This window comes from Varanus komodoensis, unplaced genomic scaffold (assembly GCF_004798865.1).
Source record: "Varanus komodoensis strain SLA01 unplaced genomic scaffold, ASM479886v1 scaffold48, whole genome shotgun sequence".
Taxonomy (NCBI): Eukaryota; Metazoa; Chordata; class Lepidosauria; order Squamata; family Varanidae; genus Varanus; species Varanus komodoensis.
Window position 1 is genome coordinate 1,625,190 of NW_025336059.1, and position 27,094 is coordinate 1,652,283.

Below are 27,094 nucleotides of genomic sequence, written 5' to 3' on the forward strand. Positions count from 1 at the left end.
GGGCGTGGGACAAGCTTTTATCTCCATGCTGGCGCTGTTAGCAAGCCCTACTTGGGAAGGGACAAGAGCAAGAGCTGGTGAGGACGGCTATTCCATGCAAAGCAGGCATGGCTGAGCTGTCCACCGTTCAGAACAACGGAAGATGTGGGGATGCCTCACAGAGGAATCCAGAACGTGAAGGGCTCGGCAAGCTTTCCTGAGTATCATAAATGCATGATCCTCGGGCTGAGCAGCCGGAAGTGTAAGGCGGCAAAGCTAATCAGGGCAGGCGTCTAATGAAATACTACAAAACTGACCGAGCACGCTGGTCTTTTCCAACCAAAACACTCACAGGCTAAAAAGAACACCTGCTTCACCTGTTTGCCAGGCAAGGTTTTTCTTCCCTTGAAGTCCCTGTTTCTGCGGAAAGCTCTCTGATACGCCCCGCTTTGTTAACTGGCTGGACAACCCAGACTGACCTTTCTTCTTGCACCTATTTTTGTTTTGCTGTGATCTCGTGCCATCACTATTCCAATGCCTCGAAAGGGCAAATAAGGGTTGAAAATCACACCAGTGTCTGTGTTCGCATCTGTGAAATGATGCGAGCGTATACTCCGCCCTTGCACAGCTCTCGTTCTTTGCAGTAAAGCTCGGCGCAGAGCTAGGTTTCTCTGCTTGCTTTACGGCAAGTCCAACTTCGGATCCTGCCTGAAGTGAGAACCATGCTGCTAGAGCACGGGTGGAAAACATCTGGGCCTCCAGATGTTTCTAGAGAGCAACTCCTGCCAGCCCTAGGCGGGACGGGCGAGGATGCTGGGTGTTTGCGAGCCTGACCTTTCCCCCATCCCTGTGCTGGATCAGGGTTCCAAGTGGAAACCGTAAGAACAGTAGACGGAACAGTGCCATCCGTTCCATCAGCCCAGCCCCCTTCCACGCCTGCCCTCTCTTGCCCCCCCCCCCGCTTTGTTCTGAGTCATGATACTTTGCAGAGGCTCTTCCTGGGAAAACAACCTGTCTGCTTCTAGGCTCCAGGGCTGAGTCACTCCTGAGCTGGAGCAGTTGCTCCTCAGCCGTCAAGCACAATTATTTGAAGGGCTACCAGGTAGTCAGGAAGAGCGAGCTGATAAAGAATGTGGACTCAGCCCAACAGCAGGGAGTGAGCTGGCTGGTGCATCTGCCTACGTGGTTCTATACTGAGGAGAGTGGCCAGGTGTCCTACTTTACAAAGGACAGCCTCTCTTTGAAAGTGTTCTCTGTCTGAAGGACCAACCAGTACATGTCCCATTTAAAAGATTTTTTAAACTTAGGAGGGTGACTTGGGATAGCAAGAATGGAGAAGGAGACTTCTCAGTGGTAGCCCCTAATTGTGGAATGAAACCTGTCTGGTGCCAACATGGTCACGACTTTCGGTGCCAGGGTCAGACTTTCCTTTACTGCCAGGGATATGGTGGTGCTTTTAATATTCACTTTATTAGGCTCCCTAATTTCACTGTTAATTGTTTTGAATTGTTTTCGCACGTGCATGTGATACGTCTTACCGTATGTTGCATTCTGGAGTTTTGCAACCCTTCTAGAGAACTGTGGCTATTGGTGGCATTAAAATAAAGTCAATGGAGGGGAACACAGCCCTCAGAGCAGAGTGAGAGGTGGGCGGAGCAACAGAAAGTGACGAGAAGGAGGAAAATCTGCAGCGGCTCTTGTCCTGATCCCTCAGCGGGCGTTCGGTCCGCCAACAAGCCCAGGCCTAAAATGGGCCAGCACTTACTGGAGGGTACAGGCGGGATTCATGTGAAAACAGCCTTTATGCACTGGGCTTTTTATCTCCTCCTGCTGCAGCCTTTTGCTGTGGTGTCACAGGGAGGGCCAGCATGGAAGAGGCTGGGGAGCTCCCCTTCTCATCCAGGCACATGGGCTAGATAGTGAGGCATTCTCTGATCCAGCCCAGAGCGGAGACGTACAGTCTTTGCTAAATCCATTCCACCGGGCTGATTGGTTGGTTGGTTTTGCAGATTTTCAGGTGCCTCTTGTTCTGTCCTCCAGTCAATTTATTCATGCAACATTGGACATCCAAAAATGTGCACATCTCCCCCAAATGCATAGTTTCTTGCTTTTAGTCCAAGGCAGAAAATTGCATTTTGGGTCAGCACTGTTTTCCCCCGCTCCCTATATTTGTGTGAAATGATAGAAAGGGCTGCAATCGACCCACAGATCCATGGAATCTGCAAGATTCAGGAGCAGCCCTGCCTTGGCTTCTGCAGGTCGAATTCCTAGATATCTAATCTCATCTGAGTCCCTTGCAGATTTCTCTGACACCCCTAAGCCAGAGTAGTAAAGGACCCCAGAAACTACCCTCACCTGTAATTTGGAAGGCATAAATTTCTTGCTGCGTCCCCTTTGGATTTTCCAGTTCATGAAGCTGGAGTTCTCTCAAAGGCAGCAAACCCTGTGAAAGCACAATAAAGATGGTCAGCCTCCTTTTCTTTGACCCTCCTCCCCTTTCCGATTCCAGAAGTTGCCCTGCATCACTCCCCACTAAGATAAGAAAGCAATTTTCTGAAGGGCTACTATCCCCAGACAAAGCCTGGTTTGTCCATTTTTCTGTGATGGCTGGGGGATCGTGGCTCAGCAGTGTAGAAAAAGGCATGACTCAGCACCATCAAGGGTGGAGCAGGGTAAACAGTTAACCCTTGAAAGCTACCCCTAAAAAGCGCAAAGGCCTTGAGACTCGAAAACAGATATTTCCTTGGCATGGGTCACTGGGTGATTCACAACCATGAGATGACAACACATTTGCCTCGAATGACCTTGGGAGAGAATGCATCATTTTACCCGCATCTCAGGAGGAAGTCATAAGCAACTTATTTTCATCTGGGGGCATGGGATGCTGAGTTTGACCAGGGAAGGGATGGCCTGCAGCTTTAGGCGCAAATATGGGATCAGCCACTGGGCTGACAGAACAGGTTGGGCAGAAAGGAAGAGGGGCCAGGTCAAGCGAAGGAGGCCACCATATCTCAAAGCACAGCGCGAAGGCCAACAGCTGTCTCTTGCTTTCCATGTGGTGGGGTAGACCAAGGAATGAAGTGGCTTCAAAAGTCAGATTGGGGTCAGACTGAAGTCGAGCCCATCGCTTCAACTTTCTTTACACACTTGTCGTGGGGATAAAACGTGTGCCCCCCCCACTTCTGCCTCTTGGAGGGCAGGATACAAAGATGAGCAACACAGAGTCTGTGGAGGGGCCTGAAGCACACGGGCTTCCACAAAACATGGGGGACCCTGGATTATTTGGACTACAGCTTCCATCAGCCCCAGACAGCATGCCAATGATTGGGAAAGCTTGGAGTCGCAGTCCAAAATTTCTGGTGGGCACCAAGTCAGAATCATAGACGAGTTGGAAGGGGCCAGAAGAACAGCAGGGCTGGACACTGAGTTACACCATCCATAGACTCACAGGTCGTGGGCGGCTGGAACGCACAGACGAGTCGGGTTCCCAAGGTCTTAGGCGGCCCTGTGCGGAGATGCCAAGGCTAAACTCTGGGCCTTTCGCTCGCAAGGCACTGGCCTTGGTATAAAACTGGGCGCTGCCACCACAGCGCCTGCCCTCCTTTTACCTGGTAGGTGAGTCCATTGGGCCCGAGAGACTGAAAATAGAGGTAGGCTTGAAAGAGCTCCAGGTAGCAGTCATTCACCTCCTACAACAGAAAGGACACATTCAGGGGGGTTCTCGGTCCTTCACCGACACCAACACGTCCTTTGGCTGTTTACCCAGGCTTATGCAATAGCATGCAAAGCAGGAAGACATTTTTTTAAAGAGGAGGAAACTAGCAAGAGCAAGCAAAGCAATCTAGAAGTACCACCATCAAGGATTCAGAGGTTGCTGAAGCGTGTTTTCAGCTTGCTACCTCCAATGCTTAAGGCTTTTTGCACCACGTAACACGGTGGGGAGAAAGGTGGGAATGAAGTGCAGAGATGCCTGCTCTGCTCCAGGACTTTTTCTAGCCAGGCTGGAGCTCCTCTTAGGGGCAGGATATACCACAACATCTTGTTGCAGTGCTCCCCGCTTGGAGCTCGATAAATAGGCAAGCTGTATGCCGAGTTTCCCCACTGCATCGCTCTTCCTTCTGCCCAAGCACCGAAACAAAAACAAAAGACAGGTTCAGCACCTGCTTTTCCTCCTCTGCAGAACTCACCGGACTGTGCTGAAATTTAAATTTGACTTTGGAGTAATGGATAATCTGACCCATGTTTCGCACCACGGTTTTCCGCCGCCCCTTCTTGAACAGGCTTGGGAACCGCTGGTCCAAGTTTTCCTTCTCATTTTCCTGGTTTGTGAGGCTCTAACAAAGGTGAAAAACAAACCATGTTGTTGTAGTTGTTTTTTCAAAGGGTAAAAAAAAAAACACCTAAATGAAGCTGGAAGTCAAACCCACAAACATCAAAGAGAGATTGGAGGGTTTACAACCCTGGTCAAGTAGAAACATCAGAGAATTTCACAATGGCTTTACAGTTCACATTTCTATGAATCCAACTTGCGGATTCTGCAACAAACTCCTGCCCCCCCTTCCCCTCGTTTGTTGAAATTCTCTTGCTTTACAGAGCACTTTTTGGACAGAGGGTTGTACAATTTCATTCATTTTCAAATACATACTTGTTCTAATAGAGGGCTGGGCTAACACACATTTATCTTAGCAAATGAGCAAATTCTACCAAAAGACCCAGTTCCATTAAGGAGCAGATAATAAAATGCAAAACAGCAAACATCCAAGAAGTTAGCAAACTCTGTGGATTCAGTAGAAAAGGCGGCTTTCTCCGAATCGAACATTTGGCAACCCTGAATTCAGCAGAGATGCCTTTCCAAATAAATGTTCTCTGTGGGGGAAGGGGGCAGCTTTCATGCCAGGCAAGGTTTGCGGTTTCTTTTACTGCTATGTGGTCAGTTTGCTTACAACCCTGGAGAGGATTTAAAAACAAAGCAATAGGAAGATTTAAAAACAAAGCAACACTAATTTCCTTCATGTCCGGCATTGCAATTAATCCAGGCCTGCGGCTTGAAAAGGTGCTAAATTTAATTTGAACCCGCAGAACAAGAGGCTGCCAGTCAATTCCAACAGCTCAGTTTCAAGCACACACTTAGCCCGCTACTGATTTTCTGAGCTCAGCTGTTTATAGCTCTCTCTCCTCTCCACGAACCCTGGGAATTTTTTCCATACGCATCTTTACATGTCTATTAGCCTTCGGCATGCCTCATTCTCCTCTGCAGGGACACGTCTGGCCAACTTGCAGCTTTTTCTCACCGATGTCAAAACATGCCTCTCCTTAACGCGCAGAGCAGCCTGATGTTCTATCTCGGATTTGCAGCCCTGCGGACCCTTTTCCAACTCTAAAATCCCGAATACATTCCCAGGCACCGGTCTAATTTCCTGAAGCTCATTTGCCCTCCATCTATGGAATTGCTGGGGGATGTGTCGGTTCCCCCTCCCCCTTTTTATACTGCACCTTGCACTCCGAAAATGTTGTGCACGACCTGGGCCAAGATGCCTTTCGTGATAACCCCCATCCCACCTTCCGCTGCCCTCCACCTGCAAACACCAGCAAGTAACTGTCGCATCTCCCCCTCTGGCATTTGCAGCAAAGCGACTGGTGTCGAAAAGGTGGAGGGGGCGGAGGTATTTTATGGCCTGGACAAGACCACAGGATCAAGTGGCAGGCAGAGCGCACGAGTCGGGGAGGCAGAGCCCTGGGAGCGAGCTTATCCTACTCCGTCTGTGCTTTCTAATAAGTGCAGGGCAGCTGCAAGCGCTCCCTTGTCGGACGAAGGCTCTGCGGTCATGGACCGGGCCAGGGCTGTCCCGGGCACCCGGTTGCCTCCCTTCCCTGGAACAAGCCTCGTCTCTCTGCAGTGACCACTTCCGAGGCTAGTGAGAGGAACCGGTTAGCTGGTGACAAGGCGCTAATTATCCGCAAGCCCCTTTTCAAATCTTGGGTTTCACTGGCTTTAGCTGGGCCTAATTGGATCAAGACATCGCAAGCTCCACCGCTTTGATTTTGTTTCACTTCCATCGCATCCAGCCAAGGATGGAGCATCAACCTCAGGAGGTCGCGCAGAACCTTTCCTAGTCTGAGGGCCGACATTTCTTCTGGGGGCGCTTTCAGGAGCCACAGTTCATGGGCAAGCTTAGCCAAACTATGGCAAGGCCAACCCCCCCCCCCCACACACACAAAACCCAGCATATTGTAGCTTAGAGCTCCTACTGCCAGTAACTCAGCCTTTGAGAAAACATTTCCAACTTTTAGAATGCGAGAGAAACTGCCCAACAGCCGAGAAACCAGACAAGGCTCCATCCTGGGGCGATGCGATGAGGCTGGGGAGAGGGCACGAGACCTGCGTGAAAGAAAACTTCATGGGCTGCGCCGGGTCCCCAGGAGGTCCTACTTGCTGAAGGTTCTGCATCCTTGTCCCCAGCTGTGGATGATGGAATCCACAGGAGTTCTAGCCTGGGCTTCCACTGGGCCGCATGCGGGCTTTCGAGCGCCACGGTGCGTCTTGTGTCGTACCCTCAAAGGTTCGCTAAGGGTCGCATCACGTGTACCTAAACGAAGGGCGACTTCCCTGAGCTTCCCCGTAAGTCCGGTTGTGTGTGTGGCAGAGCTTACTGCATATCACTCGGTGGTGAGGGAATCTGCACATGTTCAGAGGAATGCTTTCTTATCGCCACTCCTGGCTACAGACAGAGATCCTGGCGGTGGCCCAGGAGCTAAATTAAGCACCATATGTGACTGTGGGACTACTCGATCTAGTAATCTAATATGCAAGCCAGAAATGTATGCATCTCTCCTAAGGTCAGGCTCCATGATTCGCTGGGCACGTAACCTCAGAGCTGGGCGAACGGGGCGGCAGGCACTGCGACCTATGCGTGCAAACGCGGAGGCAAGTCTCTGCTGCTTTCTCTGACTTTCCCACTGGTGGTTCCCTCGCTCGGTGTTCCGCGGTCACCCTTTAAAGCCCCGGAGCAAGACCGTGTCGGTGGCACCGTGGGGAATGGGAACGGCCATCCTGGGGGTGGGGGGAGACGTCTGTGGGAGGCTCCCCAGGCTGTGGGCTTTGCATCTGTCCTAAGATATCAAAGGTAACACCTGGCCTGCCCAGGCATCCGGTTGATCTCCCTTCCAGGAAAATGCCAGATGACCACAGTCTTAAGGGTGCAGGAACAGCCATGGGAGAACAGACGATCGAGCACTGCATTTTCATGCTGCCCTCGGGAAAGGCACAAAGCTATGATATCGGCAGTTGTAGTCCTGATTCCTTTCCCTTCACATGCAGGCGTTGTAGCTTGACACTTCTCCTGAACACACCCAAACCCCGAGATCTCTTTCTGAGCTTGTCCACTCCATTTCAGATGCCACCGACATATGCATGAAGTTGGTTGTTGGTTTTTTTTGGTCCCAGTGTGTATCAAATTGTATTTGCTTACATTATCGTAGTTCTTAGTCTTAATTATCCAGGTTAAAACTCACGAATTAGGTGACTTTCAAGGGCTGAACTTGCTTGACTGGCTCATTTAACAAAGAGCCAAATGCAATGTATAAACTTGCACCACTCACCATGACTTACAGAGAGAGGATTGCTAAAAATAGCCCTCCCCCTCCCGCCCCCTGTTGCAGACAGTGCGTGATTGCAAAGCTTTGGGGAAGTACTTCAGATAAAACGAATTCATTTCACAGTGGTCACCGAGGTATTGCAGAGTCTCTGAAGTCCGATGAACGGCTTGTATTCAATTTCACACAGATAATTTTTTTTAAAGTGCAGCCTATTGTGTTCTGGTAAAACTCACCTCAATTGTGGGCAATGTTTTTGTATACTTTTTGAAGAAAGGATGTTGCATCAATGTGCAGATGACTGAACAAAAGAGGACCACTAATCCACAAAACACTTAACAATTTAAAAATATCTGGATATGACTAGTATAAGCGATCACTTATCCTAACGACCTCAGAGAGTTAGTTAGGAAAAGAAACCCCAGAAAGAATAAAATGGAAATGATTCTTTGAACCTCTAAATGCAAAGGAAAGAAAATAATTGCGTAGCATTAATTCCTATATGTGTGTGTGTAGTCTAGTTCTTATTTGTTTATTTAATTTGTTTGAAAAACCACACGTTCTCTAGACAGCCCTTACAATATAAATTGATGAACCTGTTCTGTGCTCAATAAAGATAGCTAAGGGTCCATATATTATTTCTGGCTGTTTTCACCACTGCTTTGTTGCAGAAAGTGTCTGCAAATATTTGAATGACATAGTAAACTTAAATACGCACAGAAAACTTGTATGTCAAGAGGAAAGCTAAGCCGAAACTCTTCTCCCTGATGCACTAGTTTTCTATGTGCAGGTGAGAATGAAGATTTGTATGGGATAGTATTAAGTTATGTGAGCCCCAGCTTATATTCCGAGGTGATGTAGGCCTGATACCTACTTAGCACCTGAGGGAGAACTTTGTGAAAATCTACTGCTGTTTCCAGACCACTTAATGTTGTTTCAGTGAGGCCAAAACTCACCTTTTAATGACCTTCAGTGCCCTGATAGGAGAAGAGATTCCACAGAGGATTATGCAATGGGCTGGCGTCTCCCTCTCTCTCTCATTCTTTTTCTCTGCTCAGATACACTTCCCACCCTCTCCAGGAGTCCTGGCACCTTAAAATCCCTCTTTGCAACCCCCTGATCCTGCTTCTTGCAACAAGGAAGGGTGGCCACCTGTCCCTGTTGGCAGAGAACAGTGCTCTGTTTGAAGGGGTACCAAAGGGCTGTCCTCATGTCCAATCCCAATTTAAAGATGAAGGGCTGTAAGAACGCGTGTCCATCAGTTGGCATCTAGACACATCACATTTGGGAGGCAGACAAAAACAGCAAGCATGAAGGCGCTGGTTCTGCACAAGGGTGAGATTTTCTGCGTTTTTATGACTTATGTTTACATCCTGCAAAGAATCCAAATGAGTACGTGCAAATTTTATGTAGATTTAAAGCCTTTCTTTTGGTGATTCTTTAAAAGCCACCCTGATGTTTCTCCTCCCATGACAGAGGCTGCAATTTTCACTTCAGCATTTCCACGGTGTTTGCTTCTGCACAGAAACAACACACGCGGTCCTTACACATCCAGTTTCTGCACACCCTCCGTGGCTCCACAAGTGACTCACTGTCCCCTCTTTTAAAAATACAATTACTAGCTTGAGTATACAAAATATGTGATGGTTAAGGTGATGCAAGTACATGCGTTACTGCACCAAAGATATAGATATTCCTGCAAACAGATGTGGAGAGGAGATTTTTTCATGCGTCACACTTATATTCTACATTCTCCCAAGGAGTGCATGACCCTCCCCTCCATTTAATCCTTGCAACAACCCTTCCGCTGAGAATCAGTGATTAGCCAAAAGTCACCCCAGGAGCTTCGTGACTGGCAGAGATTTGAACCTGGATTCCCCACGTCCCCGTCCAACACACCAGTCACAACACCACACCATCTAATCGACGAGCACATCACACGTCATGCATTTCCAGACTCTCCCAAATCACAACATCTGTTTCTTTACTCCTTAAAACATCAGACCCCCAAATGCTGCCACGACAGAGCAACTGTGGTGTCGAGAGGCCAAGTGTAATCAGGGCCGACTTCAGTTTTCTGAGGTCCCGGTGACAAGGCAGCCTCCCCCGATAAGCCCATCTGCTCGCTGCCAATCTTGCAATCGGTTCTTTTTCACCAGAGTGCCAACGACCAAGGAGGCTGTGGCAACTCCCACTCTCCTTCCTCAGCACCACCATTTTCTGGCCCAAGCATAAGGTGAGTGAACAAGCGGGCTTTCATGGGAAAGAACAGGGGGGTCTTCCCAGTGGACCCCTGCTGAGGAGTGGGCCCTTCGAAGGCTCTCCGCCTTGCCACCTGGCAAGCTTGAAATAAAAAGATTCCTCTCAGATGTTTAGATCTTTCATGGGGGCAGAAATCCCGAAAGCACGAAGGCAACACCAAGAAAAGCAGTTATTTCACATACAAGCTGCAGACGGAAGAGGCGTTGAAGGTCCAGTTTTTGCTTCCCTGGTACTTAATTATGAAGGAAAACCTTTCATTAGGACAGTCATTGGTTGGTGCCTCTACTTTCTCTGCAGGAGAATCACAAAGCCGGCCACAAGCATCTGCACCCATAATTATAATCCAACATACACTCTGAGCTTTCGCTGTATGTGACTGCAGAAAAGTGCAGCAGTGTTTCCCCCACTCAGTTCCCTCTTCCCAATAAATGCAGAGGCAGACGTCTTCACTCTTACACCTGAAAAACCCAGAGGACCCCCTTCGGTGCAAGGCTTGCCATGCGTCCTCTGACGACCAAGAATTCTGCTGCCCCAGCAGCGGCCAAATTACATTCCCATCCAAAACAGAGACAGGTGGCAGATTACCACCCAACTTCCCCAGCAAAGGCCCAGTGGAAGGAGGGAAGGCCACTGCAGTGTATCATGCAGAGACACTCAAACCACCTCCCGGAGTAAGTAATTTTGCAGCACAGGGACGGAAAACTTGTGGCCTTCCAGGTTTTTGCCTGATGCTTCTCATGCTCTGCACTGCAGGGCTGGGAAGAAGGGAGTTCCCCAGAAGTGTTGGACTTCAGCTCCTGGAATTCCTGGCCTCGTTGGCCATGATTTCTGGGAACTGAAGTCCAAAAGCTCCGGAACTCACCCTCGCAGCACACTGCTGATAATAACAGAATGTTTAATACTATTGATCAATGAGCACAACTGATAAGCCTCGATACTTCTGGGGAAAGCCTGCCCCCACTTGTCCCGCAGCATGTCACAACAGCCAGCCACACATCCCGACTTAATTAGATACCTTTCAGGTCATTAAGTGACAACTAGATCTTCATCTTTCCTGTGTTCCCAGGCTTTTCGAGCCAACAGGAATTCAGCCCACACCTGCTTTATGTAAACCACCTGCAATGTTCAACTAACTCATGAAACCTGATCTGGCTGGATGACAGGAACAAATTACCGCCTGATTATGGGTTTTTGATAGGAACAGGTTTAGAAATGACAGTGCGAAGGTGAGCGGATGATACAATCCAAGGTGCTTGCTCGAAATCCCATCCCGCATTTTGATTAGCCATGCAAATTGAGGGCTGTAAATCTTGCGGCCCAGCAACTTCTGGAGAATCCCTGTCACATCCGCCGGAGAGGATCCTAATGTTAAGTTAACCGGGAAATCCAATCATGAGGGGCATGGAAGCTGTGGCGGGACAACCTGTTGTCCAATCCCTGGTATAAACCGAAGTGCGGGGGCAAAATGATAAAAAGTATACAGCAACATGGTGTGGTGGTGGGGGGGACATTCTCTTTCTAATGACTGTGTTTGCCCTTTTGAGTCCACCATGTTCTCTGGTTAAGAATTTCTTCAGAAAGCTTCAGTGCTGAAGCACACCTCAAAAGTGTTTCTGGAATTTTAATGTTACGGTGAGATTCCATCTTGTCTTGCTCATTAACATTTCGTAACATTTCACAACATAAATAAGGTCCAGGAGGGGCGAAAGACGGGGGGTTTCCAGCGTCAGCACAGAACATGTTTGCACAATACAAGGAGACTATTATTCACACGCACAAGGATGTCTTACTTGTGCATCGCAACAAGTGAAAAAACCGTAGGGCCTATTTGATCCTCGGGCTTATCAGAAGTTTGCTAGAGAAGGATGGAAACGTGGGTGTAAAACTAAGGACTACATTAGAGGTGTAAAACTTCTTTCAGCCCGTGGGCTAAATGCGTGTCAGAGACTCTCTCCAGGGCCATATTCCAGTGTGACAAAGGGGCTATGGTCAAAAATCCAAAGAATGCCAACATATTTTCACTTTTTAAACTTTATTTTTTCTTGCTTCAGCTAAATAAAGCAGGACAAAAATCTCAATAAAAGCATCTCTCTCTCTCCCCCTCTCACCATATAACGGCATATATTTAACTGTTATCAGTTATAAGCATCAGCAAAGATAACCAAATAAGCATGCTTGTGTCCATTTGGAGCAGCTTAAAGCTCTTAGGCTTTAAGACCGAATCTAGAAAGCCGAAGGAGAGCCCAGATCAGAGCTGAGGCTCCAAACTCAGCGAGCCCTTCTTCCGACCCTGCAGCAAGGAAGGACCCTGAGCTTGCAAGGATGATGGTGGAGATGGCGTTTTATAGGTGTCCTGGCCAGCTGGGAGAGGGTGGGGTGGCAGCATCCCTCCTCAGGCTCAGGACAAAACACAGCTCAAATGCGTCATCTACGAGTTTTGCAGGGCAGAAAAAGCACAGACCTGCACTACTGTACTCCTTTCGCTCTCCATAGGGTACCCATAACCCTCCAAGTTTGGAGGGGTATAAGCAGCCTCATTGGATTATGTTGTTAGCAATTAAGGCTTAATTTAGTGTTTTAGTACTGGGGGAAAACTGGGAAACACCAAATGATCAGGAGTCGGCCTGGAAAAAGAGGGGCGGCTGCCTGGTGCAGTTCTGGGGACAACTGGGCGACTCCAGGAAGGCTGGGTGTCATTAGAAACAGAGAAACAGAGTGAGTCGGAAGGGGCCTCCCGGGCCATCTAGTCTGACCTCCGGCACCAGCCGGCTCCGCTCACGACATGCCCGCCATGTGCATGTCCAGCCATTGCAGACCCGCTCCTGAACTGCATGCTTTTTCGGGTCATCACAGGACAGCTGGCTATTGATTCAAAACCTCTAGTTTTTTGCGCCCAGAGGGTGGAAGAAAAGGTCCAGCCAAGCCACATTTCAAGACAGAAACAATTCCCAAATTTGCTCAGGCAGGGCCCTTTCCAAACATTTGGCTGGAGATCTAAACAGGTAAAAGAAACTGGAGTTTTGCATCTTGTTGCCCCCCTTCATCACTCAGCACCCCCCCTCCCCAGGCTGTTTATATTTCTCACAGACACATATTCATGCCCCTCTCTCAATTAATCCAAGCAGAGGTTTTGATCTCTTTTTTCACTGCACTCAGGGCTTGCACCGCCTCGCAAGAGAGACGGGGGTTTGAAAAGCCGGGAGATGACTGTGAGCGGGACTTGCACTGACACGTTTTGCGCTGCTCTACCTCAGCGCATAGGTGAGGCGAGTTAAAAATTAAACTCCCTCAGAACTTAGCAAGAAGGGAATGGAGTGACTTAGAGTTTAATCATCAGTGATGGCTGGTGTGTGAAGAGGATGTCAACTTCGGAGAAGTAGTTGCATCACAAGGGGGGCCTCTCCTTGATGATTTTGAAAAAAAGAAGAAGATGAAGCAGTTAGGGAAGTAATTATATTTGTTATCTAAACTTCTGCTCTTTCCTCATGGTGCCCTCATGTTTCTGCTCCAGAATATGGTCCACTTGGGAAATACTGTGAGACAGGAAGTACCGGGCCCTGGTCAAAGCCCACAGGCCGTGTGGGTCGGGTTCCGCCCCTGCGGAAGAGCAATTCCCTGGATCGTTCTTTCTTTCTTCTCTTTGCCTCAGGCATACCACCTGGTACGAAGAATCCTGTCTTCCTTTCGCAACAGGGTGGAAAGGACAAATCTAGGGCATCCTCACAAGCTTAGTGCGGATATTTTGGATGCTGTGGAGCACTAGAGAGCATTATTAGTAACCCAAACATGGTGCGTGTTTACCCAGAAGCAGGTCCCAGTATGTTCGGTGGGGCTTGGTCTCAGGCAAATGTTTCCCTAAGATCTTCCTCAAACTTTGAGCGATCCCTCCAAATGCAGTGAAATGGGTGGGTATCCTCACAACAGTCCTGCCAGGTAGGCTAGCTGAGCGGCAGCAAGTGGATGAGGCTCCCCAAGTGGGGACTAGAACTGGATCTCCCAAGCCCCAGTCCACAACTATAACCACTACACAACCCTGTTCGTTCGGGCCATTCGAATAATCAATGTCGTGTGACCCTCCCATTTTAAAATGTGCATGTCATTTTGGACTGCTGTGAACTCTGCTCTGCTGTTGAATTGCACCTTGCTTTTGTGTTTTTATGTGGTACTTTTTATCTGGCACTTGCTGGAGCTTTGTTTATTGGAGAAGCATGCGAAGCTGATCAATACATACATGACTTCTGAAAGTACAGGACTGCAGGCTATGCAGACTAGAGAATGTGATAACATGTAATGGGATAATTCATGCTGCATCCCAGCATGTGTATGGGGCTGGGGGACGGAAGAAGCCTACAACCAATCCTAATATTCATCAATTAAGATTGGGGGCCGCAAACCAGGAATAGCTGGATCATTTGAAAAATGGAGCATCGCAGTAGCATGTCTGGGTTGCAGGCTGAAATCCAACAGACCAGAGGTATAAGTCTTTGGTCGCTCCAAGGTTTCTGAGAAAGCCAGGCTTCCTGCCCTTCCCCCAAGCAGAGATCATCTGGGGCTTTCCTGGATCTTGGGAAGAGGGTTTTCTTTTGTTTTGTTCTGACCCCACTCTAAAATGCCGAGATGTCTTTTCTGACATCTGGGGTGTTCTGGGGTGCTGGCATTAATGCTGCATGGGGAAATATGCTGTTTGGGGGGCTTGTTGCCTCATCCCTGCTCAGTGGTGGAATATGTCCCCTGAGAGTTTCTGCAAAATGGATTTCAGGTCTTTGGAGCCAAAAGAAGTTCTGACCCATTGCTAGAGACGCTTACGAGAAATAAATGTCCATTATTGTATTATCTGAGTCTAGCCACACTAGCAAACCATGAATCACCTACAGTTCACTCACAACCCAGCAACAGACCATGGGTTCTCTTCATGGGTTGTTGAGCATTAACAGGCCATGGATTGTTAGCGCAGCTGGGTTTGGACAACACAATAACCCACAGTTCAACAACACACAGTCGACCCAAAAAAGTCACCCGCATCCAATCGGTAGCCTTCAGCAAGACTTGCCAAGCCCAGTGCTCTTCCAAAATTTTGGACTCCGGCCCCCATCCTCTCCACCTTACCCCCACCCCAGAAAGAAAGGCATAATAGATACCCCTCTGTTACAGGAGAAGCAGTAATATATGTCAAGCAACTAAAGCACCATACAAATGCTAATTATTCCATATAAATGCTGCCGCCCAGACAAACACACCCACACAGAAAATTGATGGGTTTTCCGCTCACCCCGTCACTCAGCTTGCTTGGTTTTGCAACATTTCAGGTTCCAAAGTGTAACGTTTGCTCTGGCTTATAAAACACGGAGATGAAAAATGGCGGGCGAGAGGTCACTTCATGCAGGATGTCACTGCTGTGCGGGTGCCACACGAAAGGGCCCCCACATGGGGTGGAGTGGCAGCGCACCCGTGGCCCACCTGTGCAAGTAGCTCACCGGGGGGACCAGTGGGGACAGAGACCTTCCTCTAATGGTTCATCCTTCCCAGGAGTCACGTTTGGCCTTGCCTGGCCTCTTGGCCCTTCAAAACGCCTCCAGCACTGTTCTCCCAGTATCCCACTCTGCCCTTAAAAGTCCGGTGCCCTCTAGATGGCTTGGACTATAACTCCCAGCATTCCTGAACATTTCCCATGCTGGCAGAGGATCATGGGTGCTGACGCCCAACATTTCTGAAGGCAGAAAAATGTGACAATGGTGTTCGGGAATTATTTTCACGTGTGTGTTTGTGTTGCTACAGAATTAACGAGCACCAGCTTTTCCAGATACTTAAAAAAAGGCTGGGTGCAACCCCAGGAAAGGATGAATCAGCTTAATCCATAATCTCATTTTCTGCCCTTTCACAAGAACAGCGAGAGCAGCACCCTTTTCCCCCACCTGCCGGGACTCAGAACTCCAGATATACAGGTTGGGGACACCAGCTCCGCCCGTGGAAATGCAGCGTGCCAAACGAGTTCTCCTCCACGCAGAGGAGATCCAGCCCCTGTTCCGAATTTGCATTCAAGAGGCTCAGGCCAGGAGTCTCCCAGGGCGGATATGAGTAATTTTCCTTACAGGTCTTCACCAGCTCTGGCGTTTACTCGCGGCAGAGATGTTGCGGCCACCCTGACGATGGGCAGACACGTTGCACTTTCACTGCAGACGCCCCTGCCTGTAGGTTGCACGAAAATACTGAATGCGTGATATTTTGAAAGGTTTTTAAATGGCTTAAAAGTCAATTGAGTTCCAGAATAATGTTTTGCTTTGTTAGAAAAATACATTCTTTTACTACTAGAAGCAGGTGGAAAGTCCTCCTGGCTTCCCCCCTGAAGGCCTATGGAAGCTGAAGTTTTGCAAGACACTAAAGGTGCCATCTAAGGCCACCCTCCAGCAGGGCTTCCTCTGGAGAAGGCCTTCCCTGTAGTGACCCTGCCCCAATTACAGAATGACCCTCCCGGTGCCAACATTTTAGCTTTCGGGGCCAGGTTAAGACTTCCTTCTTCTCTCATACATTTGATGAGGTTTTTCGTTGGACTTGCATTTTTCTTGCAGATGACTGTTTAAAATTATGTTTAGAGATGCCTATGTCTCATTCAGTGTGTCACACAAGAATAAGTTTCTATGTGTATGGTTTCCATAATGCATCTTTAATGTCTGTAAGCTGCCTGGTGAGCTTCAGCTATTTGGCAGTATGGAAACGAAAGGACTGAAATGAAAATAAGGGTTCAGGAGCTCTAATAGAGACATGTCACACCTCCCAGAATCCCTTGGGGCACGGCGTGTTAATTGAATGCCATATTATAGTGTACCAGCAACTCAGATGTGGGATGAGAAGACCTGCATGTGTATTATACCGCCCCAGCCACAAACTATGCAAATAACCTTGGTCAAATCCCGTATCTCGGCCTTGGAACCTCATCTGTAAAAGCAACACAATAGGAACCTATCTCACCTGGTGATGACCATGATAAAGTGCGCGAGCAAGACGTTGCACGGCAAAAAGCACAACATGCATCCTTGGCACTATGACAGGCACCCCACAAAACCTCACAGCACTTGCCTTTCCAGGGATATACTGCAGAATCTTGTCTGAGGTGACGTCCCGCTCTTGTCCTGGTTCAAAACCAAAGAGGCTGGCTAGTTTTTTCTTGCTCTCCTGTCTGCAAAGCAAGAATAAACATGGAACATAGTCAGGTCAGCACAGGAGAATCGAGGAAAGCACCTTCCGAGGGCAGCAGGGTGGGCGCTCTCAGCTTTTACACAAGGCTCTTACGTGTCACGACCTCATGAACAAGCAGAGCTCAAGAACGTTAGGGGGCTTAGTGGACCTGGAAGTTCTGGTTTTTAAAATTTGTCCTTCCACAGACGGATGCGTGGTGCGTTCCTGCCACAGATAGTCTCACAACTTAGAAGGATTTTGTCTGCCCATGGACAGAGTTAAGGTGAAAAGTACCGCTTTGCTAATCCATGTCTGCTTTTCTAATTTTTACAGTTCAGCAAGAGCATCACCAGTGCAGAGACCAGGTGTGCAGAGACCAGGTGTGCAGAGACCAGGTATCCACTTGTCCTTCTCTCTTTAAAGCGCACGCGTTTCCTGATGCCACACCATCACTGCAGCTGAAATAGGAAGCGAGCCAATACCCAATCCAAACTGCGCCTTCCCCTGGTTTAGCACTGGCCTGAGCGTCCTGGTGGCCGCTCTTCCCCCTTTAGATGGGAGTCATCCGCAACCCAACCTAGACACTGAATCTGGGACTCGGACAAAGAGTTATGGTCCATGCCAGTTGGCCTCCCGTGGGCCACTGTGCAACCAGAACTAGTTGGACGCTGGGTCTGATCCAGCATCAGGGCTTTTGTTTGACCTTTATTCAGAGCCTTGGAATCCCTTCCCCAAAGGCACTTGCAGCTGCTGCTGCTGGACCATGTGCAGAGTGCCTTTCTCGTATTCCATGCATGCCCAGTGCTGCTGGGCTTTGAAGGCAGAAAGTCCAGGCTCACAGGTGGACACGTATCCCCTTCACAGAGGTCGCTCCTCTAACTGCAGAGCTGTCCAGGCCACCTGCAGCTTACTGGTAAACACCATAAGTTCGGTTTATGATCTGCTTTTCTTTTTGTTTGAACAGGAAACAATTCACAGAACCCCCCCCCCCCAAATGCACCCTCTCTCCCTCCACTGACCAAAGTGTGGAAACATGTTTGTTTTAAAATGAGTGTTTCTTAAAGTGCATGTTTAAAAAATGCTTTTTTTCAAATGCAATCCTAAATCAAGGGATGCGTGTACTGTAGCATAAGATACCATTCTGAGAGTTTCCTGACACTGAGTTTTGTTGAAACATGTCCCTCGGGGAAGAGTTATACAATTTGTGTTACCACATAAAAATTGCCTGTTGCTTGGGTGACACTGCTAACCAGCTACGCTGCGATGCCCCATTGATGGAGGAGCGGAGTGTCAAGAGGAGAGCTTGGCTGCCCCCTTGCACTAATGACACCTTTCTCTGCATTTCACAGACGTACTTATTACACGTACGTCACACCTTGCTTTCGACATGGATCCCGGGGCCGCGAGATAGCGCTCCCGGGCCGTGCTTCAATGGGACAACACATCTATATGGAACGCAGCCCCGTATTTAATACGACACCCTGGTCACCACGGGCAACCAGGAATGCCGTACGGAAGAGTGCCTGGGCTTGCACATTTATAGATCCATGGGAAATCTGTTTCAGCAGAGGCAAGGGCAGGACGAGCCCACCTTCCATTCTTGGGGGACAGGGGAGAATAGCCGTTGCGTTTTCTGCTCCTCCTCCCCGCTGGGCATCTAGCTCACTGCAAACAAAGGGAAATTTCTTACTCCGCATTCCGCACGAGGATGCAGCAGGCTGCCAGAAGGAAAACGGAGTCCCTTATCTATCCCCCTGCAACCTGTTAGTAGGATTTTTCCCTCCCTCTCCCTCTCCCTGTTTAAACTTGCCATGCAGGCCAATTTCCACGCAGGCCATCAAAGAGCCACACTCCACTCCACGGCCGGCATGGAAACAGGCACCATGTGCCTCAGACCAAGCTAGTTAAAAGGACGCCTGCAAGGTAGCAACTCTTGCTCTTCTGCAAGCCACTGTCTGTGTAGGAAATGCCAAGTAACCCGGCAGCGTAAGAAAAGCCCTTGCAGGGTCAGACCAAAGGGCCTCATCTGTCCCAGCGGTTTTCCCTGGGAAGTTTATCGGGACTGCCCCCCTGCAGGAAATTGGGTATGGGCAGGGAGCTTTGCTGGAGGGCGGAGTCCGCCACTCCCTGCTTCTCTGTGCTGCCACAACACAAAATGGGGATCCTGGGCCCGTGGTCGGATCGGGGTAAAGCGTCTTGTGTGCAAGAAGCCCTTGCCAAAAGCTGGGCTGCACGGGGAGGAGGGGCCCGTGGCAAATGTGAAGCAGAGCAGTCCGTAAGGTAAGCCGTGGGACATGGCCAGGAAATTCTAGACCCTTGACTTAACGGCTGCAGGGCAGAGGGGCCGGCGGGAGGCTCTGGATGGCCACGTGTATTATTTCAGTTGTGAAGTTCACAACATTTCGTTGCTCTCCGGGGCCCTGAGATGGTGCTTTGGACAATCCCCACAGGGTTTCAAGCAAAATACAAACATCCATTTGCCACCTCTGAATCGAACAAAAGCAGCCACAAAAGACATTCCCTGAACCAGTGCGCTTTGGCACTGGAGATGGCTTCCTCTGCTGCACCTGAAGGCAGCAGTCCACCCTAGTGGTGAGAGGTAGGCCACACAGCACACGGCTCACTCTCCCAGCCCCTGGCAGCTGCCTGCCAGTGCCTGCAGCCTGCAGCAGCTGTCTCACTCTGCCTGGTGGTATGTAGGTCCAGCCCTGGTGAACAGCACCAGACTCCAGCCCAGCTGCACCACTGCCAGAAAAACTGCCACCAGCCACATCCAGCGTTCTGTTTCTGTCATTGGTCAGCAAAAGGGCTTCAGGGTCCGCAGATGCCACAGACCTTGCCCTGCTTATCCCCGACACAGGCACCTGAAAGAGGTTTCCTCTGCACTTAGGGAGTGACACTTCAAGCAGGTGGCCACTAACAGAGGCCCTACCTACCTCCTGCATCCGTGTGTCTATTCAAGGGGTGTGGAACCTCCTGCAGCCCAACGGCCGAATTCCATTTTGCTGAAGCTCTCGAGGGCCACATGCCAGGGGCGAAAGCCCCAAAACAACCCCCCAAAATTCCGAAAAAACACTCTTTTTCTTTTCCTGAATTTTTTTCCAAACTGTTTGGAAAAGTTTGAAAAAAGTCCCCCTCCCCACCCAACATTCTCAAGGTTTTTTTTCTGGGCCTTCTCTTCCCCACTCCCCAGACAAAATTGGACATATGGCCAATCCTTCCTCGCTTTCCTATCCTGTCTGGTGGCATAAATCAGCTGACTTCAGTGGAATGACTCACAACTCAGAACAAAGCAAAGAGAATGGCCACCTGTTGTTCCTCTCTGAATTTTTTGCAACGCACCCAGCCTCACTGCGCTCTGCATGCTATTTCTTGGGCGACAAAACCAACAAGAAGTCAAAAGCAATAAAATGCGGGCAAATACATCAGAAAATGGTTCACAACAACCGTCCAAAACATCAGTCCGAAGAAACTGGGGACAAACATGCTCAGGTCGAAACCGTTTTCTGCGGTATATTTGCAGTCACCTTGATTTCCTTTCACATGCCACAGCGTTTTTCCTACGCTTGTGGTATGTACCATCGTGCCCCACTTGGGAGGGTAACCCAAAGCGTGAGCTGCAGCCGGACCAGGCTTTTCCTTCCTGTGCTCCTGCCCCACTGTTTTCTGACGCTAACGGTGATCTTTGCTGTTGCAATTGGCTGTCCGCTGGTTTCAGTTCCTTTCTGGAGGAGGAATGGGAACTCTCGGTGCTTCTCAAGCTCCTTCCATCAATCTGCTGTTTTGTAACTGCCCACTTCAGTGCCACCAAAATGTAACAACCCACACAAGAGCCTCGTGTGTATGGAGCAGCATTCAACTTGGGCTAGACTGCACCGGACTGTGAGCAAGGGGCTCCACCGGCCCACAAGTGCTCTTTCAACACATGGCTCCCTTTTGCAAAATCCAGGAGGCCTCTGAATTTGTGCAATCATTACCATGTGCAAGACTGAATGTTATGCATGTATCAATAGCCACGATGCTCACACTGTGTACGCACCAGTACGGTCTCTAAACTCTTGTGCATTTACACTCCATGCTAGGGTTCCTGTCTGTTGGGGTTCTAGCATATACGCATTGGGTAAAGAACGCCCAGATCCCTAAGTTACCCAGAAAACTGAAACCGACAGTTGAATTAGCAGCATTTATCCCAGCCATCCTGGCACCTAAAAGTCCACAGACAGGGGCAGCCAGTGGGTCCAACCTTGCAGGAACTCTCTAAAACCAGATTGTGGCCAGGGTGGCAGGGAGAGAAGGTGCCCTTAGTGCAGGGGCCAGCCAACCCATGTCCGTCTGAGAGCCAAGCTCGATTTGCAGAAGCCTACGTTCCAGGGGTGGACTGGACTGAAGGCAAGTGAAATGGGTCGAACAGCACCGGGGCAGAGCCAAAAGCACTGGCACCTTTGAGCTGCAGTTATGAGCACCAGCCCCTAAGCCTGAGCAGGGAAAGGAAACGCAGCCTTTCAGAATGGTTTGGGGGAAGGGCACAAAAGCCAGGAAAGCACCCCATAATCAGCAGCCAGATGAAGCCAGGCGTGATCCACAGCCATGCGGGCCACCTGAAGGACAAGCTTCCACTTGTATACCTGCTCCAGCTCTGCGATCCTTGTGCAACAGCCTTTAAAAGCAAGATCATTGTCATGAAGTTTTCAAATCGCCAAAGGCTCGATTTTTAAACGTAGCCTTATGCAGTGCCTAGAGCAGGGCATTAGGGGTGGCCTGGGGGACCCACATATGCATCCAGACAAAGCCCACACCTCAAAACAAGATGCTATGCTGGCACAAAGAGAGGTCCAGTGCAGGAAATGGCACAAGGCTTGTATGTGGGCCTTGCATGTTTATCATACCGAGTGCAAGCAATTAATTTGACTGGGTCAAATTCTGGAGGGTGATCGTGCCAAGCTCTGCTATGGAAGACACCCACACAAAAAAAGAGAGAAAAAGGTAGTGAGACTGATTGTGGTGTGGTTTCATGCCCGTGTCACTGGATGGAGTGGGCTCTAGTCCGTGGATCCTTATGCCGCAATAAAACTATTAGCCACTAAAGGTGTTGCAAGACCCAATTTTCATGGTGCATGCACACCACAAAGAGAGAAGGGCTCAGCCATCTACATTTAGTTGGATGGCCTTTCCTTGCATGTGTAGGAAAGGGCCAAGACATAAACTCCCTTCGCTGCAATCCTATGCACATTTACCTCAGAGCAAGTCACATGAAATTCACTGAGACTTTGCTCTGCGTGATCATAAAATTTTCTGGGAAGGCAAAAATTAAGAAACCAAAACAAAACGAAACAAAAAATTTCCACCCCTCTATTATTCAGTTCTCTAGAACTGCTTCATTTTGTTCTTCTTTTCCTATATAAAAGGTGTCAAATCTTTCTTTAGTTACAGAGCCTGCTTTTTAGGTATAGAGGACTAATTGAAACATACCACCACAATTTCAGATTATAAAGTTCTGAGACAGTCAAGTCCTGCGAAAGGGGCTGTCTTTCCAACACCAACTACAGTAATATGAAATGTTGCATTCAAGAAGTTAATTTTTAAAAATCGCATTGCACTGAAAAGTACTTGCATGGTTACCGGCTATCAGCCAATTTAAGGATGCAGTTCTAACTACACCTTCTAGGGAACAAGCCCCATCAGAAACGCCGCAACCGATTTCTGAGCAAACAGGCATCGTCAGAGTGCTACCCACTGAGATATTTGCAGGCTGCCTTTATTTTAATCCCAAGGGAGAATAGATTTTAAATAATTTAAATTAAAGCAATTTTATGCAGTCAGAGCTAGAACCCCAAGCGGATGGGGGAAGGGAAGGGAACTCACACAACAGCATATAGAGACAGAAACAAAGTAGGTTGCCCGCTCCTTGATCTTTAGGAACTGCACCAGCACCCAAAACCCTTCCTCTGAGAAGTGTCAAGTTCGTGAAACATTTGGTCCTTCTAAATCCCCAGAAAATGGCACACGGCCAGCGCCTGGGAGAAGCCAGACGCCTTGCGAGGGCACCTCAATTTTTTTTTGTCCCCAAAGCAAGGCTTTCCTTTTAAAGAAAACAAGAAAAACCCAGAGAGGGTGCGAGAGACAGAGACACAAAGAGCGAAGAGGGCTTCACGAAGCCAGAGGTCCCGGCGACGCATACTCACTCTTTCCTGAGCGAGGGCTTTCTGGAGAAGGAATATCTGAATTTCCCAGGTGCCTGGGGAACACAAGCCATGTTCCCCATCTTCAGAGCGACTGGTATAATCCGGGCACAGCTGGAGGGAGCCCGGAGCGAAAAAAAGGAAAGCTCCGGGAGAGGACTCCGGCGCACAGACGGAGCACGCGAACCGAGAGGCGTGTGCACTCTCCGAGTGTGTCAGGCAGGCATTCCGCACTTCCGTCCGCGAGGGTGACTCGCAAGGGTGTGAGCGGCGAATCGGCAGCCTCCCGGCCGAGCGCTGGCGGCTCGCTCGCTCGCTGCTGGGCGCGCACTTCCCCCCGGAGGACCCGAGCGCGCAAGGGCGCACCGCGGCGACGCACGCAGCCCGAGCGGCGGCCCCTGCCCCTCCTTCGCAGGCGAGCCCTTCAGCTCTCTCAAGAGCGCCCGGGATAATCTCCGGCGCTCTCCAGGCACTTCAGCGAGGGCGACAACAACAACAACAGCCCAGGCCCGCGAGGAGGGCCGCGTTGCGCCAGAATCTGCCAGACTGACGGTACACCTTTTGCAAACAGAGCTAGATACAGCAAGGATTAAAACATGCACATATTCAGAACGATTTTGAGCAGCTGGAAGCAATTAAGGCCCAGTAAGACATGGGACTTTTCTCTGTCCGAACATGCATAAGATGGCACTGTAACTTGGCTGTAATGTGGCCCCCCAGGAAAATCACTGGGGTGGTCTATTCACTTTTATCTACTCAGGTCCACTCTGCCTTTTAGAAATTAATTTTTCACAAGGCAGTTTGCAAATAATAACAAGAAAACAATCGAGCAATAATTTTAAAAATGCACTACCTAAGAAAGTTGGGAACATGCGTGTACGTCATTATTTAAAGCATGCTGAATTTTATAGTTATATGAGTGTATATTTGCAAGGCACGCTTAAAAACAGAAAGAAAGTCAGGTATCGCTGGTTGACCTTTTAGTCCTGATAAGGGCTCCTTGGAACCTCCTTGTGAGGTTGTTACCAGTGAGGCCTGTGAGGTTGTTATAATGCTCGTATACCATTCAGTCCCAGTTGCTGGAAGAATAATGGAAGAAAGCTCAGTTCAAGCGGCTAGTTTTGGCCACTGAAGCCCCAAATGGTTTGGGACCGCATTGTCCAAAGGGCTTTGTATAAGCCCACCATGGCATTAAGATCTGGGTTGGAGGCTCCATTTCCTGTCCCATAAGCAAATGTCATTCACAGGGCAGGTCAGAGAGATGGGTTTCTTTACGGCAGTCCCAAACCCGAACATCCCACGTCTCATTACTTCATCCCTCCTGCCTTTTAAAAGCAAAGCAAAATTGAAATACACTCATTCTGTCTCCATCTGGGGCTTCAAAGTCATGAGCTATTTCTGCTGTAATTTGCATGGTTTTTCATACACTGCAAACTAGCCAGGCCCCCTGAAAGATGGGTTAAAAATCTTAAATACAAATAAATAAGTACATTAATGTCCTAAAACATGTGCTAGATGAGGTGGCCCTCTGGTCTGATCTAGCAAATGCTCCTCTTAAGCATTCGCTTTTAGAGCAGATAAGACTTTTTTGTTGTTGTTGATTTTGGTGGGGAAACCCTTGCCTGGCATGGAGCTCCCACCTGTCTTTCCACATAAGTCCCCTTTCTGGGCCGCCTCCTGACTGCGAGGGGGTAATGCCAGAACACACGGATGCAATGGACTGCTTCTTCTGAAGTGCAGTTCCACTGGCCACCTTTCTGTTCCCGAGTGAGCGCAGGTTCTAAGCATTCCCGCTGAAGAGAAGCTGTGGAATGATCTGCTTTCCACTAATGAAAGCCGATTTGAGGAGGCAACGCCCAGAATGGTCACTCATACAGAGTTACAACGGGCAGCTTCCTCCATGCATAGAGCAAGCATTTAGGAAAGTCAGTGTGCGCTATTTTCCTATTGTGGGAAAACACATTGCTCTAAAAGATATAAACCCTTGTGGAGATAATCTAAGATCTAAGTCGAAGCCTAAGATGCACACGACTGCTTCAGCATATTATTATTATTATTATTAGAACATTTCTATGCCGCCCCTTGCCGAAGCCTCATATAACGGTAACTCCTGAATAAACCGGCATCGCTAACGTTCAGAAAAGCCACTGCCCACCCCGTGTGTTTCTGCACCCGTCACTGTTCTGTAGCATCCCCTCTGCAGGCAGGTCATTTTGCTGAGCAAGAGTCTCGTCCCCAGCAGAGCCTCAGCAGAAGCCGACCTGAGCCTTAATCCTTCCTAACCTGACAGCATGCGCTCTAAGAGCTCACAGGTCTAAAATGGTACTAGAGGTCTAAAATGCGGAAGCGAATCTCAGGCCAACAAGCCCGATCAAGCCGCCTGCAGGTCTGCCATGGCCTTTCTCCACGTTCCATCCCATTTCCCAGCTTTTGTGCACTTTGCCCGTTCTCATGCCTCTTCCAATGCTTAGTTCCATCCACCCTTGAAACAAACCTTGCTGCTGAAGATTAGCCACACCAAAAAACCTGTGAAAAGGTTGCACTTTTTCCACCGTGCCCTGAATTTCGAAAAGATTCTTCAAAGCATTTCTAGCCACGTCGGCCGCAGGCGTTATTCAACTGAGGCGTGCGAGGTTCTCCGTAGCAATCGTTCCGTAATGGGCCACTGAAGAACCCCTTGCTTGACATCTCGGGTCGCTTCTGTCAGCCCAAGTAGCTTAGCGGTGTGGCTCTGTAGAAAGTAACCCCATTGTATAGGCATTTGCCCATGCCTAACTTTGAATGCGAAGCTGCCAGAGAGAGAGGGTGCCAGGTTTGTGCCCACAAAGCCTATCAGATTGAACATGATATAACATGGAGGGGTGGGAGGGAAGTGCAGTCTGGCGCTATGTGCTGTAAGACAGGGGTGAGCTCCCCAGAGGTTTTGGCCGCATCTCCCATCAACCCAAACAGCAGGAATAGAAAGAGTTGCATTTTCAGTGGGCCTTGGTGGTCAGGGTCATGCTTAACTTTTAAAAGCGAAATCTCCATGGAGCCTCTGCCAGGGGCCCTCGGAGAAACTGTGGCTCTTTAATTCTACATGTGTGGACTGTAATGAACTCTGGACATACACAAGTGCCTCGTATCCCCCTGTCCTCTTCCTAACCACCAACCATGTTTGGGTCAGAGCGAGAGGCTGGTGAAAAGCCGGCTGCAGTGGCAGGGAGAAGGCGCAGCCCCAGAGGAACCTGGCCGGTGGGCCCCTGCTGGAGTTGGTGTTTCAGCTGCAGCGCAACCACACCTAACCTTGACCCCCACCCTGGTCAAGCCTGAAATCTGGTTGTGATCACTGTAAGTCAGCCAGGCTGCACGCCAGACTCTCTCCCTAAAATGACTCCGGACCTGCCCATGGCCCGCCTCCAGCCCCTCCCTTTGCTCACCCTCTCTCTGTGCACTTCTTGGAAAACTTAGAGCAACATCCTGTGGGCCGGTTTCCATCCGTTCTCCGTCAAATATCCAAAGGTCCCCAATGAGAGCGTGAATCAAAGTGTGGGCAGCCCATCCCTCCAGCTGACTCACTTGGGTATCTCTCTCATCCGGTGTGCCTCGCTCGCGTCTCACAAGCCATTATGTCTCAGTCCTGGCTGGAGCAGGAAGCAGGAGCTTTCTAAGCACGGGGAAATGCAGCCTCGGAGACACAAGCTGATGCAGGCGGGCCAGTGGGACGCTTTGCCATTGGGTTGCCTGATCTCAGTGCAGCACAGAACTGCCGGCAGCTCTTTGTTAAGGACAAGCTTGAGCAGAGACGAAATCTCACAGCGCAGAGTGCTCTGATTTAGGGCCCCGGAGGCACATTTGGCAGGGATACGAAACAGGGCCTTCTTGGTGGGTGCTCCCAGGCTCTGGCAGTCCCTCTCTGCTTTTATTCG

At 49.4% G+C, this 27,094-nt stretch overlaps 1 protein-coding gene across 1 annotated transcript in view; it reads right to left on the bottom strand.

Moving 5' to 3' along the window:
* PLEKHN1 (pleckstrin homology domain containing N1) overlaps positions 1–23,494 on the bottom strand; it is a 44,433-nt gene extending 20,939 nt beyond the window's left edge. The window contains exons 1-5 of the mRNA XM_044445427.1: positions 23,190–23,494; positions 16,909–17,008; positions 4,167–4,313; positions 3,588–3,668; positions 2,335–2,422 (exon numbers count right to left, since the gene is read on the bottom strand). Coding sequence (XP_044301362.1) covers positions 2,335–2,422; positions 3,588–3,668; positions 4,167–4,313; positions 16,909–17,008; positions 23,190–23,269 — 496 coding nt within the window. The 5' untranslated portion in view covers positions 23,270–23,494. The remainder of the gene's footprint in view (positions 1–2,334; positions 2,423–3,587; positions 3,669–4,166; positions 4,314–16,908; positions 17,009–23,189) is intronic.
* Positions 23,495–27,094: the final 3,600 nt, after the last annotated feature.